This window comes from Hyla sarda, chromosome 7 (assembly GCF_029499605.1).
Source record: "Hyla sarda isolate aHylSar1 chromosome 7, aHylSar1.hap1, whole genome shotgun sequence".
In the NCBI taxonomy this organism is placed as follows: Eukaryota; Metazoa; Chordata; class Amphibia; order Anura; family Hylidae; genus Hyla; species Hyla sarda.
Genome location: NC_079195.1, coordinates 152,900,980 through 152,915,340, shown reverse-complemented (window position 1 = coordinate 152,915,340; position 14,361 = coordinate 152,900,980). Strand labels below are relative to the sequence as shown.

Here is a 14,361-nt window from a genome sequence, read left to right as displayed (position 1 = left end):
AGAAAATGAAACATACAGATATTCAGTTGCCATGCTGGAAATGCAGAGAGAATAGAAGAGCAGTAGATAAATAGACCACAGCTTACCTATTAAGGTGCGGAGTTCGGCTTAATATATAATCATAAAGAACAATACAGTTCTAGTAGGTCCCTAAAATATATGAATCAAGCAAAGATATGTTTTGAGAAATCTAAAGCATATAGATATACTAGAAAAACTCAGACAAAATTGATCAAAAACTTACCTAGATAATTACTAGGCAATATAACCATGATAGGGTAAATGATGTACGGAAAAATGATTATAGGCCAAGTCTCAGTGATCAAAACACATAGATAATGACTGAGAGATAAGGAATAAAAGCTAACAGAATCAGATTAGATAAGAGCATAAAGAAAGCCAATTCATAATATTGAGAGGTATTTGAATTCATGTAAATACCTGCAAAAACGGAATAGCAAGACATATAGATGCTTCAATGGAAAGATAACCCAAATTCGCTGGACAGGTAACCCAGATACAGTGCAGTTAGGTGAAATGACCTAACTAAGATGTACTATGGAAAGAACACACATTGGAAATGACAATAAATATGGGTCACTTGGGATGCGCATCCATATGTTACAAAGATCAAATATTGCTTTTTTTTTTATATTACTTACTGATTAAGAGGTGCAGTGACTGGAGATGCTGGTGATCCGTCCAGGTGGAGGACGCCACTGACATCTAGAGCGCTCATTTTATATCATCCAAGCCGGAAGCGGAATGAGATCACATCCGTCCGCATTTGCGTTCCACAATGGAAAAGATAGGAACGGGATATACGCCCAGCCAGTGGAACGCATTTGCGTTCCACAATGGAAAGGATCGGAGCGGGACATACCAAGTCTCTTCCACAAGTGAGGGTATTGAAACAACTTATAGGATGCAATCAGGACTGAATATAAAATAATATAATTAACAACAAAGATAGCACCTAATTAGAAATTAAAACCAATCAGGCAGTTTGTATAATACCGGAAGTACTGGTGATTTCCTGTCAATGGAACGCAAATGCGTTCCATTCAGTACAGAATATAGAAATAGATAATTAAACAGTGCTGGGCTTGTGACTAAGATGCGATGATATTGAATAAATTTAAATAAAAAATAGATAATATTAGCCAGTATAAAGAACAAAGATATTTTAGATATCATTAAGTGAACGATAGCATATGGGATACATGCTAGTATCATGAATCAAGATAACCAATAATGATACTCTGATCGCAACATGAAATCAGAAGGGGTGTGGGGGGAGGGAGGGAGGGTTTGAGGTTATTGATCATTATTTAGATGATAATGTCATACAGTATCAATCCAGTGAGCTTAGTCCAATAATTATTGGTAATCTTTAGGATGGTCATATCATATAGTATCTACTAGTCATCATTTGGATGACAATATGATACTGTATAGATCTAATAAAATTGACCCAGTAAATATAAGCTTGCTCAAATAAATGATGTAAATGAGAGTGACTCATTTATCCCAGAGGGGGAGACTGTCTGTAAGCGATAAATCCACCTCGCCTCTGTTTGTAATAGTTTGGAATCAAAATTTCCTCCCCTTGGATCCTTCTTCGGTGTATCAATAACTTATAAAAAGATATTGAAAGGGGTATCTGAATTGTATTTCAACATATGATTGGCAAGGGGTTTGTCTCTTTTGCACCTAATATCCCCTATATGTTCCAAAATCCGCCTTCTTATTTCTGTTTTTTGTTTTGCCACATGGGCAAGTTGCCAGGTATATTACGCCATTGGTTTTACAATTCGTGTAATTATAATTTTTAAAAATATGATTGTCTGTGTATCTAGAAAAGGATTTAGATACTCGTATGAAAGAGCAAGCTTTGCAGGAGCCACACCTAAAGGTACCCACTACTTTTTCTTCTAGCCAGATGGTTGGTTTTTTGGCAGGGGGTGGGAAGATATAGTGGCTATGCACCAGCCGATCATTTAAATTGTTAGCTCTCCGGTACGTGATAATTGCACGATCCTCAACGAGGTTCCCAACCAAAGGATCAGATTTCAAGATGGGCCAGAATCTGTCAAATAATTTGCATATGTCCTGTGCCGCTGCGTCATAAGTCCCTATTATCCGTGGGAACTGACTGGAGGAGGATGGTTTATTTTTAGGACATAGTAGGGTAGTTCTATCCATCCCTTTCACAGATTTGTATGCGGTTTTCAAGACTGAATTGGGATATCCTCTCTGTTTAAACCTTCCTTTTAAATCCTGTGCCTGTTGGTGAAATGATTCCTCTGATGAGCAATTGCGTTTTATTCTCATATATTGACCTTTTGGGATGCCTTTTTTAAGAGATATAGGATAGTGGCTATCCCAAATCAAAAGGTTATTGCCCGCTGTAGGTTTGCGAAATACTGTAGTCTCAAGATTTCCTGTGGGATTTCTTTTAATGGCGACATCCAGAAACATTAAACAATCCTTATTGATTTCATAAGTAAAATGCAATCCTATTATGTTGTTATTAAGGGAACATAAAAATTCTTCAAAAAGAGATTTTGGTCCTGACCAGATTATAGCGATGTCGTCTATGTAACGACCCCAATAGGTGATGTTATTATGGTATTGTTGGTGGTGATCATTGAAGACGATGGTTTCTTCCCACCAGCCCAGGAGCCGATTGGCATAAGTGGGGGCCACTGGAGACCCCATTGCCGTGCCCCTGAGCTGGTGGTATAGTTTCCGATTGAGAGTAAAGAAGTTATGGGTAAGTATGAAAAACATAAGAGAAATGACAAATTGATTGTGAGCCATTAAATGTACAGTCCTTCTTTTGAGAAAGAAATCCACCGCTGAGAGTCCAGCTGAGTGTAAAATCGAGCTGTAAAGAGATTCTACGTCAATCGAACAAAGCCACATATCATCTTCTAAGGTGACATTTTCTAATTTAAGAAGTAAATCCGTTGTGTCCCTTAGATATGAGGGTAAACTGTACACAAACGGATGCAAAATTTTATCAAGATACATACTGATGTTCTGAGTTAAGTTACCAATCCCAGACACAATTGGCCTACATTTAAGAGGTGTTGTCCCTTTGTGTATTTTTGGAAGTCCATAAAAAGTGGCCAATTCGAGGAAATGATGGAAAAAGAAAATTAAATTCATCAGTCGTAATTAAATTATTACTCTTTGCTTGATCTAGAATCTCTTTTAACTCTCTTTGGAATTTGATCGTGGGGTCGCTATTTAGGACCTTGTATGTAGATGGATCGTTTAGTATACTTAAACACATTTTTTCATAATCCAGATGGTCAAGAAGGACAATGTTCCCACTAGACAAGTTGATAATCTGGTTATCCATTTCCAAAACTCCTATATTTGTGTTGCATGAGTCAGTGGTCCCCTTTTTTTTTTTTTTTTTTTTTTTTTGGAGAAGGGTCCACTGACTCATGCAACACAAATATAGGAGTTTTGGAGACGGATAGCCAGATTATCAACTTGTCTAGTCATGTTTTGACCGTTACAGAATTATCATTACTAAGAAAAGGGCTATCCTTTGTACCTACCTCCCAGCCTAAAATCTTTGAGTGGCTAAAGGATTTACATTTGTTTGCTCGTAAAATTAAGTGGAAAAAGTTCTTTGCATTGAAAGATAAGCGTACATGTGCCTATCTTGGCATTAATTTAACGGATCTTGAAGGTGTGAATGCTCTCAATTCACTTTTGCTAGATAATGAACGTAACCCTGAAGAAGGGCCCTTCTCTTGCTAGTTTTCTTGCATACTAGTTTTCCACCTCTTGGGGATGAAGACTGTATCGACACTTTAGTCGATTCAGTTAGTACAGAACTAGAACGACTTCTTTCTAACTATCATGGTACCAGTTATAATCTATCCTACCATCCTACTATGAGTTCCAGTCACTGAAAGAATTAGAACAAAATGCCCATCTGATCATTAAACCATCGGATAAAGGTGGGAACATTGTCCTTCTTGACCATCTGGATTATGAAAAAATGTGTTTAAGTATACTAAACGATCCATCTACATACAAGGTCCTAAATAGCAACCCCACGATCAAATTTCAAAGAGAGTTAAAAGAGATTCTAGATCAAGCAAAGAGTAATAATTTAATTACGACTGATGAATTTAATTTTCTTTTTCCATCATTTCCTCGACTGGCCACTTTTTATGGACTTCCAAAAATACACAAAGGGACAACACCTCTTAAATGTAGGCCAATTGTGTCTGGGATTGGTAACTTAACTCAGAACATCAGTATGTATCTTGATAAAATTTTGCGTCTGTTTGTGTACAGTTTACCCTCATATCTAAGGGACACAACGGATTTACTTCTTAAATTAGAAAATGTCACCTTAGAAGATGATATGTGGCTTTGTTCGATTGACGTAGAATCTCTTTACAGCTCGATTTTACACTCAGCTGGACTCTCAGCGGTGGATTTCTTTCTCAAAAGAAGGACTGTACATTTAATGGCTCACAATCAATTTGTCATTTCTCTTATGTTTTTCATACTTACCCATAACTTCTTTACTCTCAATCGGAAACTATACCACCAGCTCAGGGGCACGGCAATGGGGTCCCCAGTGGCCCCCACTTATGCCAATCGGCTCCTGGGCTGGTGGGAAGAAACCATCGTCTTCAATGATCACCACCAACAATACCATAATAACATCACCTATTGGGGTCGTTACATAGACGACATCGCTATAATCTGGTCAGGACCAAAATCTCTTTTTGAAGAATTTTTATGTTCCCTTAATAACAACATAATAGGATTGCATTTTACTTATGAAATCAATAAGGATTGTTTAATGTTTCTGGATGTCGCCATTAAAAGAAATCCCACAGGAAATCTTGAGACTAAAGTATTTTGCAAACCTACAGCGGGCAATAACCTTTTGATTTGGGATAGCCACCATCCTATAGCTCTTAAAAAAGGCATCCCAAAAGGTCAATATATGAGAATAAAACGTAATTGCTCGTCAGAGGAATCATTTCACCAACAGGCACAGGATTTAAAAGGAAGGTTTAAACAGAGAGGATATCCCAATTCAGTCTTGAAAACCGCATACAAATCTGTGAAAGGGATGGATAGAACTACCCTACTATGTCCTAAAAATAAACCATCCTCCTCCAGTCAGTTCCCACGGATAATAGGCACTTATGACGCAGCGGCACAGGACATACGTGAATTATTTGGCAGATTCTGGCCCATCTTGAAATCTGATCCTTCGGTTGGGAACCTCGTTTAGGATCGTGCAATTATCACGTACCGGAGAGCTAACAATTTAAATGATCGGCTGGTGCATAGCCACTATATCTCCCCACCCCCTGCCAAAAAAACAACCATCTGGCTAGGAAAAAAGGTAATGGGTACCTTTTTAGGTGTGGCTCCTGCAAAGCTTGCTCTTTCATACGAGTATCTAAATCCTTTTCTAGATACACAGACAATCATATTTTTAAAAATTATAATTACACGAATTGTAAAACCAATGGCGTAATATACCTGGCAACTTTCCCATGCCTTATGGGCTATGTGGGCAAAACAAAAAGAGAAATAAGAAGGCGGATTTTGGAACATATAGGGGATATTAGGTGCAAAAGAGACAAACCCCTTGCCAATCATATGTTGAAATACCATTCAGATACCCCTTTCAATATCTTTTTATAAGTGATTGATACACCGAAGAAGGATCAAAGGGGAGGAAATTTTTATTACAAACTATTACAAACAGAGGCGAGGTGGATTTATCTCTTACAGACAGTCTCCCCCTCTGGGATAAATGAGTCACTCTCATTTACATGATTTATTTGAGCAAGCTTATATTTACGGTGTCAATTTTATTAGATCTATACAGTATGATATTGTCATCCAAATGATGACTAGTAGATACTATATGATATGACCATCCTAATGATGACCAATAATTATTGGACTAAGCTCACTGGATTTATACTGTATGACATTATCATCTAAATAATGATCAATAACCTCAAACCCTCCTTCCCTCCACCCCCCCCCCACCCCTTCTGATTTCGTGTTGCGATCAGAGTATCATTATTGGTTATCTTGATTCATGATACTAGCATGTATCCCATATGCTATTGTTCACTTAATGATATCTAAAATATCTTTGTTCTTTATACTGGCCAATATTATCTATTTTTTATTTGAATTTATTCAATATCATCGCATCTTAGTCACAAGCCCAGCACTGTCTAATTGTCTATTTCTATATTCTGTACTGAATGGAACGCATTTGCGTTCCATTGACAGGAAATCACCAGTACTTCCGGTATTATACAAACTGCCTGATTGGTTTTCATTTCTAATTAGGTGCTATCTTTGTTGTTAATTATATTATTTTAAATTCAGTCCTGATTGCATCCTATAAGTTGTTTCAATGTCCACTTAATACCCTCACTTGTGGCAGAGACTTGGTATGTCCCGCTCCGATCCTTTCCATTGTGAAACGCAAATGCGTTCCACTGGCCAGGCGTATATTCCATTCCTATCTTTTCCATTGTGGAACGCAAATGCGTTCCACCGGACGGATGTGATCTCATTCCGCTTCCGGCCTGGATGATATAAAATGAGCGCTCAGCGCTCTAGATGTCAGTGGCGTCCTCCACCTGGACGGATCACCAGCATCTCCAGTCACTGCACCTCTTAACCAGTACGTAATATAAAAAAGAGAGCAATATTTGATCTTTGTAACATATGGATGCGCATCCCAAGTGACCCATATTTATTGTCATGTCAATGTGTGTTCTTTCCATAGTACATCTTAGTTAGGTCATTTCACCTAACTGCACTGTATCTGGGTTACCTGTCCAGCGAATTTGGGTTATCTTTCCATTGAAGCGTCTATATGTCTTGCTATTCCGTTTTTGCAGGTATTTACATGAATTCAAATACCTCTCAATATTATGAATTGGCTTTCTTTATGCTCTTATCTAATCTGATTCTGTTATCTTTTATTCCTTATCTCTCAGTCATTATCTATGTGTTTTGATCACGGAGACTTGGCCTATAATCGTTTTTCGGTACATCATTTACCCTATCATGGTTATATTGCCTAGTAATTATCTAGGTAAGTTTTTGATCAATTTTGTCTGAGTTTTTCTAGTATATCTATATGCTTTAGATTTCTCAAAACATATCTTTGCTTGATTCATATATTTTAGGGACCTACTAGAACTGTATTGTTCTTTATGATTATATATTAAGCCGAACTCAGCACCTTAATAGGTAAGCTGGGGTCTATTTACAGTGACCCCCCGACTTATGATGGCCCGACATATGATCATTTCAACATATGATGGCCTCTCAGAGCCCATCGTATGTTGAAGGCAGCATCGACATATGATGCTGCTGTGTGTCGGGGCCATCATACAAACAGCTATCTGACAGCGCTGACAACTTCAGCAGCTGACAGATAGTTGTTTAATGTGCCCCGTGCGCCCCGTTCTGCCTCCTGTTACTCACATGCTGTCCTGCTAACTCATACAGGCTTCCACTGTGAGCTCTGTGTAAGCCCCGCCCCCCAGTGCAGCCATAGCCAATAGCCTGCAGCATCTTGCTGCAGGCATCCAATGATCTGCTGGCTGCCCTCCCCTTCCTTTCCTATAGAGCTGTAGTCGGCAGGATCGTAATGGAGGACATTCTGTCTCCCCTGAAGGTATTTAAAGAACTGTACAGTACTGTATGCGATGTCACACATCACATACAATACATATACACACTATACACCCCATACATCAATGTTTCCCTATCAGTGTGCCTCCAGCTGTTGCAAAACTATAACTCCCAACATGCAGTCAATGGCTGTACATGCATGCTGGGAGTTGTAGTTGTGCAACAGCTGGAGGCACCCTGGTTTGTTAAACACTCCCCATACACTCCACATACAATGGTCATCCCAGAACCAATTAGCAGTTTCTCATAGAGATATGTATTCAACATACAATGGTTCCGAGGCCCCAGAACCAATTACCATTTTTACATAGACATATGTACTCGACATATGATGGTTTCAACATATGATGGTTCTCCTGGAACCAATTAATATCATATGTTGAGGGACCACTGTATCTACTTCTCTTCTATTCTCTCTGCATTTCCAGCATGGCAACTGAATATCTGTATGTTTCATTTTCTTTCTAGGTCTCCATATATGTACATCTAGGGTGGACACCTTATCAATATCAATTATACGCTATATATTGTCTGTTAATTGAACCCAGTGTCCATTTCTCTGTGTCATCACACTTACTCTATTGACTACTATATGACTGCATTACGGACTTTTTCCAGACAGTGCTTGACATTTTGGCTTCTATCTACCTGCCCTTATCTCACTATCTACTCCATTATAACATGTGTTACTGTTATTGCTTATAAAATCTTGAACATCAATATTGTTATCGAATATGCTATACTACCTGATGAGTCCTGCACATTACAGGATGAAACGTGTTGGAGTTCTGCCACTACTAATGTTTCGCTTTCCCCTTACCCTATCCACACTATGTTAGGAAGGGCCCATTGTAGGTAGTCAAGATTAGGTATTCACCTGTACCCTTTTTCCTATCCCTTCACTTTTGTGGTCTCTATACGGTAACCATGTATGGTTTGTTTTATTGCTATTTTTCTATAAGTAAAAGTTAAGTTTTATTTACCTCATTGGTGTATTTTTTATGTGGATATATTTAGTAAGACACCAAGGGTGTTCATTATCTAAGATTTAGAGGGATCTTTATTATCTCCCCTTTTTTTTGGAGGTATAATAGGGGTTGGCATCAGGCACAGACTGAGGAAGGGTCACATATTTTTCACAAACCTTGGTGTAACGTTCTAAGGCTGTCACATGTAGCACTACACTACAGTCCTACACTGGCGGGTATTTAATTTAGCCTGGTGTATGAAATGCAGCACACTGGTACAACTGATTGGCATTCTATACTATACAACAAGGTCTACTCACCACACACTGGCACAATGTATGTTAGCAGATAGAATTAGCAAAGAAGCTTCTGTGGAGGCTGTAGTTAGATGCCCTCTATCTAGCATATTGTATATGTATCAAAGTCATCAGATAGGTACGTACTTTTATCCACTTCTGTCCATTGTATTTTACAGAAACGCTTTTATGGACCCCAGACAAGGAAAATGATGTTTATGGGATTCATACGGTTGGGAGTATGGCAGAATTTCCGCCGAGCTTGGAAAGCAGGCTATGAGGGTAACCTGGAAGGGGAAGGCTTCATTCTTGGTGGAGTTTTTGTGATTGGCTCTGGGAACCAGGTAACTAGAATTATTTTGTTCATAACTGTTCATCATTTAAACTGACAGTGCTATAGGGGTAGATTTTTCCAAACCTGTGTAGTGGAAGAGTGGTGCAGTTTCCCATAGCAACCAAATAGCTTATTTCATTTTTAAAAAGGCACCTAAAAACTGAAAGAAGTAATCTGATTAGTTGCTATGGGCTACTGCACAGGTTTTTATATATCTTCCCAATAGTCTCTAATGTTCTGTTTTTTTTTCTCTCATTAATACCGTCAGCAAATTTAATTAGGCATAATTATTATTTTTTTTTTTTCATAAGGCATAATTAGGTTATTACTATACAACACAAACATTACTTATTGTGAGACGGTGACAAGAATCGGAATTTCTATATTTCCCCAAGGTACATGTCGTAGATATCAGGTTTCAAGAACACATATCTCATCCAGGGAAAGCTGGGTGATATATGGGAAATCTAGGAGATAGTTAAAGGGGTACTCCACCCCTAGACATCTTATTCCCTATCCAAAGGATAGGGGATAAGATGTCAGATCGCCGGGCTCCCGCTGCTGGGGACCCCGGGGATCGCTGCTGCAGCACCCAGCTATCATTACTGCGCAGAGCGAGATCGCTGTGCACGTAATGACGGGCAATACAGGGGCCTGGAGCATCGTTACGTCACGGGTCCGCCCCTCGTGACGTCACGGCCCACCCCCGTCAATACAAGTCTATGGGAGGGGGCGTGGCTGTCGTCACGCCCCCTGCCATAGACTTGCATTAAGGGGACTGGCCGTGATGTCATGAGGGGCAGAGCCATGACGTCACGCTGCTCCGGCCCCTGTATCGCCCGTCATTACGCACAGAGCGAACTCGCTCTGTGCAGTAATGATGGCGGGGTGCCTCAGCGGCGATCCCCGGGGTCCCCAGTAGCGGGACCGCGGCGATCTAACATCTTATCCCCTATCCTTTGGATAGGGGATAAGATGCCAGGGGCGGAGTACTCCTTTAACATCACTAGACTCTTATCTTGCTAAGGACTTTGATAAGTCCTGTTATTTGGCATGGATTTTTTTGTGGGATAAAAGGCAAATTGGTTTGGCAGTGGGGCTCATTCTTGGGCCAATCCAGGTTTTCATACAAACCCATTTCAGCACAAGTGCTGAAGACAGCTCATCACTGGACTTTAACCCCTTGAGGACTGGGCCATTTTTCATTTTTGCACTTTTGTTTTTTTCTTTCTCCTTTTTTAAATTTTTTAAATACGCTTTAAATTTTCCACCTACAGACCCGTATGAGGTCTTGTTTTTTGCACCACCAATTTTACTTTCTAATACCATCATTCATTTCACCACAAAATCTATGGTGCAGCCAGAAAAAAATATTTGTGAGGCAAAATAAAAAAAATTAAAAAAAAACAATTTTGTATCTTTTTTGAGGACTTCTGATTCTATGCAGTGCACTTTTTGGTAAAATTGACCCCTTATTTCTATTCAGTAAGTCCATACGATTAAAAGGATACCCAAGTAATATAGGTTTGATTTTGTTTTGCATGTTTTTAAAAAAAATTATAACTCTTTGTACGAAAATTGGAATGTTTAAAATAGTCCTCTTCTGACCTTTATAAGATTTTTATTTTTCCGTATACAGGGCTATATGAAGGATAATTTTTTGCGCCGTGATCTATGGGTACCATTTTTGTTTTGATAGAGAAGATAAAGAAAAAAACTGGGATATGCGCCCTTAGTGAAAGATGTTTAAGATGAGATGGAGACAGGTTTAATTGTTGTACTCACCGATTTGCGTTGCGCTGAGAGCACAACACCTTTGATAGCCTTAGATAAGATCTCAGGTCTGCAGCCACGGTCCTCTGGAGCAACAGCGATGTCCCAGCAGTTATAAGTAACATGAACAGACAGAAAATGGGCCGTTGGTGGCGCTGGTCCTGATGGAAAGGAAGTTCTATAGACCCTTCTCAGTGTCTAAAACATGATTTATTAGCACAGAAAGTAACGCGTTTCTGGTCCGAACTGGACCCTTCGTCTGGCAAAGTGCATACAACATAGTGAACAGATGCGGTTAAAATACATTCCATCCGCAACCATAAAGGTTACGTTCATTTAGTAATTCACAAACATGGTTTACGCAAATAGCGTAGGTAAACAGAACATCTGCAGCTAAACACCTAATGCCATACGGGTGCATTACTGCATTACTTACGGCCAGGGAGTCAGCAACCTGCAAGTGGCTATTAAGTACTTACCCATAATCCTTGTTAGTTTTCTACGCCAGGTCTGCCCCTTTTGATCTCCGCCACCGTTGCATATCGCCCTGCTATGTGATAGCAGGCTCACCCGAACGGTGATAGCTATCTTTTTAGGTCCACCCCTTTTGAACTCCGCCACCACTCCATATCTTTAAGGAAGCTGACGGCTCCGGAGTCCCAGTGAAACACATGTAACACAGGTCTCCACCCCCTGACCTATCAGGAGCAGTTTCAGCTCCGCTCACCCAATCAGCCTTGTTCTCCGGCCGCAGAGAAGAAGAAAGGGATCTCTCTCCGGCCGGCGTATGTTCCTAGTAATGCGATCCCCGCACATTTAAGCAGAGAGACCACTTCTTTAGACAGTACTTAATAGCCACTTGCTGGTTGCTGACTCCCCGGCCATAAGTGCATATGCAGTAATGCACCCGTACGGAATTAGGTGTTTAGCTGCAGATGTTCTGTTTACCTACGCTATTTGCGTAAACCATGTTTGTGAATTACTAAATGAACGTAACCTTTATGGTTGCGGATGGAATGTATTTTAACCGCATCTGTTCACTATGTTGTATGCACTTTGCCAGACGAAGGGTCCAGTTCGGACCAGAAACGCGTTGCTTTCTGTGCTAATAAATCATGTTTTAGACACTGAGAAGGGTCTATAGAACTTTCTTTCCATCAGGACCAGCGCCATCAACGGCCCATTTTCTGTCTGTTCATGTTCCTTATTTTTGTTTTGATGGGACCTTTCGATCACTTTTTATAAAAATTTTTAGCGTATGCAAAGTGACCAAAAATCACGCAATTCTGGCCTTTTTTTTTTTTTTTACTATACGCTATTTTACTATACGCTATTAACCATGCAGTTATCCCGGTGATGTACGCCCTCCCCAAAACACAGAAAGGTATCATACTGCCTCCCATGAGACCAATTGTCTCCAGCAATGGGTCATTGCTGGAGCGTTTTGTCTACATGGGTAAATGTAATGCTCCAACCACTTGTACAGCGAACACCAGGTTATTTAAAAGACTCTAGGTATGTGTTAAGAGCAATTGAGGGCATACAATGGGATCCGGGGCTCTCATGGCTATCTTGTGATGTGGTGTCATTGTACACTTGCATCCTGTGGCAGGTAGCCATGGAAGCCCTGGCTCACCATTAATGCACACATGGCAACTACTCTGGGAACTTGTGTGAATTCATTAAAATGACCATTTGGTTCTTAATGTCCAGAAATTATTTCATTTTTAACAAGGATTTTTTTGTTCAAATGTATGGCGTATCGATGGGGACCAGGCACTCACCATCCCTAGCAAACCTCACCATGTCCTTTTGGGAGTCCAAATTCATATTTACTGTGGATAATCCTTTCATTGATCGGATACAGTGGTACAGTCGATTTATTGACGACTTCCTCCTTGTTTTGAGGGGGAGACGTCGAGACCGTACCACTGTTCATTGATTATGTGAATGTAAATTCATTTAATTTAAAATTCACACATCATATTGATTCTTCCATCATGGTATTTTTTTTATTTAGAACACCATTGTGAGCATCACAAAACAGTCTAAGTAGCTACACATTGCAAACCTATTTCTGGAAACACAATTCTTCGAGCTGATAGCAACCATCCCCGTCACACAACACGGGCCATACCGGTTGGTGAACTCACCAGAATTAAACATAACTGTACAACCATAGAAACTTATAACAAACAGACTAATGAATTAGAACAGAGGTTAAAGAGCAGAGGTTACTCACAACATACACTAAATAAAGCTAGAAATATTGTCTCAAAGAAAAATAGAAGTGAATTAATTAATCCAAAACAAAATGTGAGTGAACGGAGCCAAATACTGATACTGACTCTGACCTATTCACCACATTTCAATAAAATTTTAAATATTATTCACAGAAATGTATCTTTATTAACACAAGACAATATTCTCTATAATTTGTTGCGAAAGGGATGTTGTATAGTACCCAAAAAAGCTCCCACATTGGCAGACAAATTGTCACCGAACTTGGTGCAAACAGTAACAAGTTCCCCAGAGTGGTTGACTTATGCAAAAAGTTTTTTTTAAGTGCGGGCATAAAATTTGCCTGTAATTTTGCTAAACAAACAAAATTATTCAAAAATGCAAATGGAACAAAAACTTTTGATAATCTATATAAATTGCAATATACATCATTGAGTGCACGCTCTGTAACTTAATGTATGTCGGGTATACCACCCGAAAGTAAAAAATTAGAGCGTAAACATATCAATGATAGTAACAACAATACGAATCGCAACAGATCTGCAGCCTCTACACATTTTCACACAATACATGATGGTAACATGAATGGATTCAAAATCTATGCCATAGAACATGTAAGCACAGGAATAAGAAAGGGATGCTTGCGGAAAAAAATTAGCAGACAGAGAAGCGTACTGGCAATTTACGTTAGATACTCGCTTCCCAATGGGAATGAATATTCGCAGAGAATTGTTATTTCATTATTGAAGCAAAATATTGTACATCCCTTTCTTGTTCCATGCAAAGGTCTTTTTCACATTTGTTTTTACTAGATTGTGTTTTTGTATATGTAATTTTATGCAGTATTGCAAATCTTGTAATCAATCTGTCACTCAGCAGTGAAAGGGTTAATGTAATGCGCTCGAAACGCGTCTGATGATATGGTTGGTTTAATCTGTGCCCAGTGATCTTCAATAAAGCTGTCTTCGTTTTGCAAGTGCTGGATCACCGTCTGTTTGTTTTGCACTGATCAATGCTA

At 39.4% G+C, this 14,361-nt stretch overlaps 1 protein-coding gene and 1 long non-coding RNA gene across 3 annotated transcripts in view; one reads left to right on the top strand and one right to left on the bottom strand.

Moving 5' to 3' along the window:
* Window positions 1–14,361, bottom strand: part of LOC130282592 (uncharacterized) — a 140,835-nt gene that overhangs the window by 62,689 nt on the left and 63,785 nt on the right. The window lies entirely within an intron of this gene.
* Window positions 1–14,361, top strand: part of PRXL2A (peroxiredoxin like 2A) — a 125,830-nt gene that overhangs the window by 82,727 nt on the left and 28,742 nt on the right. For both annotated transcript variants that reach the window (XM_056530962.1, XM_056530961.1), the window contains one exon: window positions 9,175–9,339. In XM_056530962.1, the coding sequence (XP_056386937.1) occupies window positions 9,175–9,339 (165 nt within the window). The remainder of the gene's footprint in view (window positions 1–9,174; window positions 9,340–14,361) is intronic.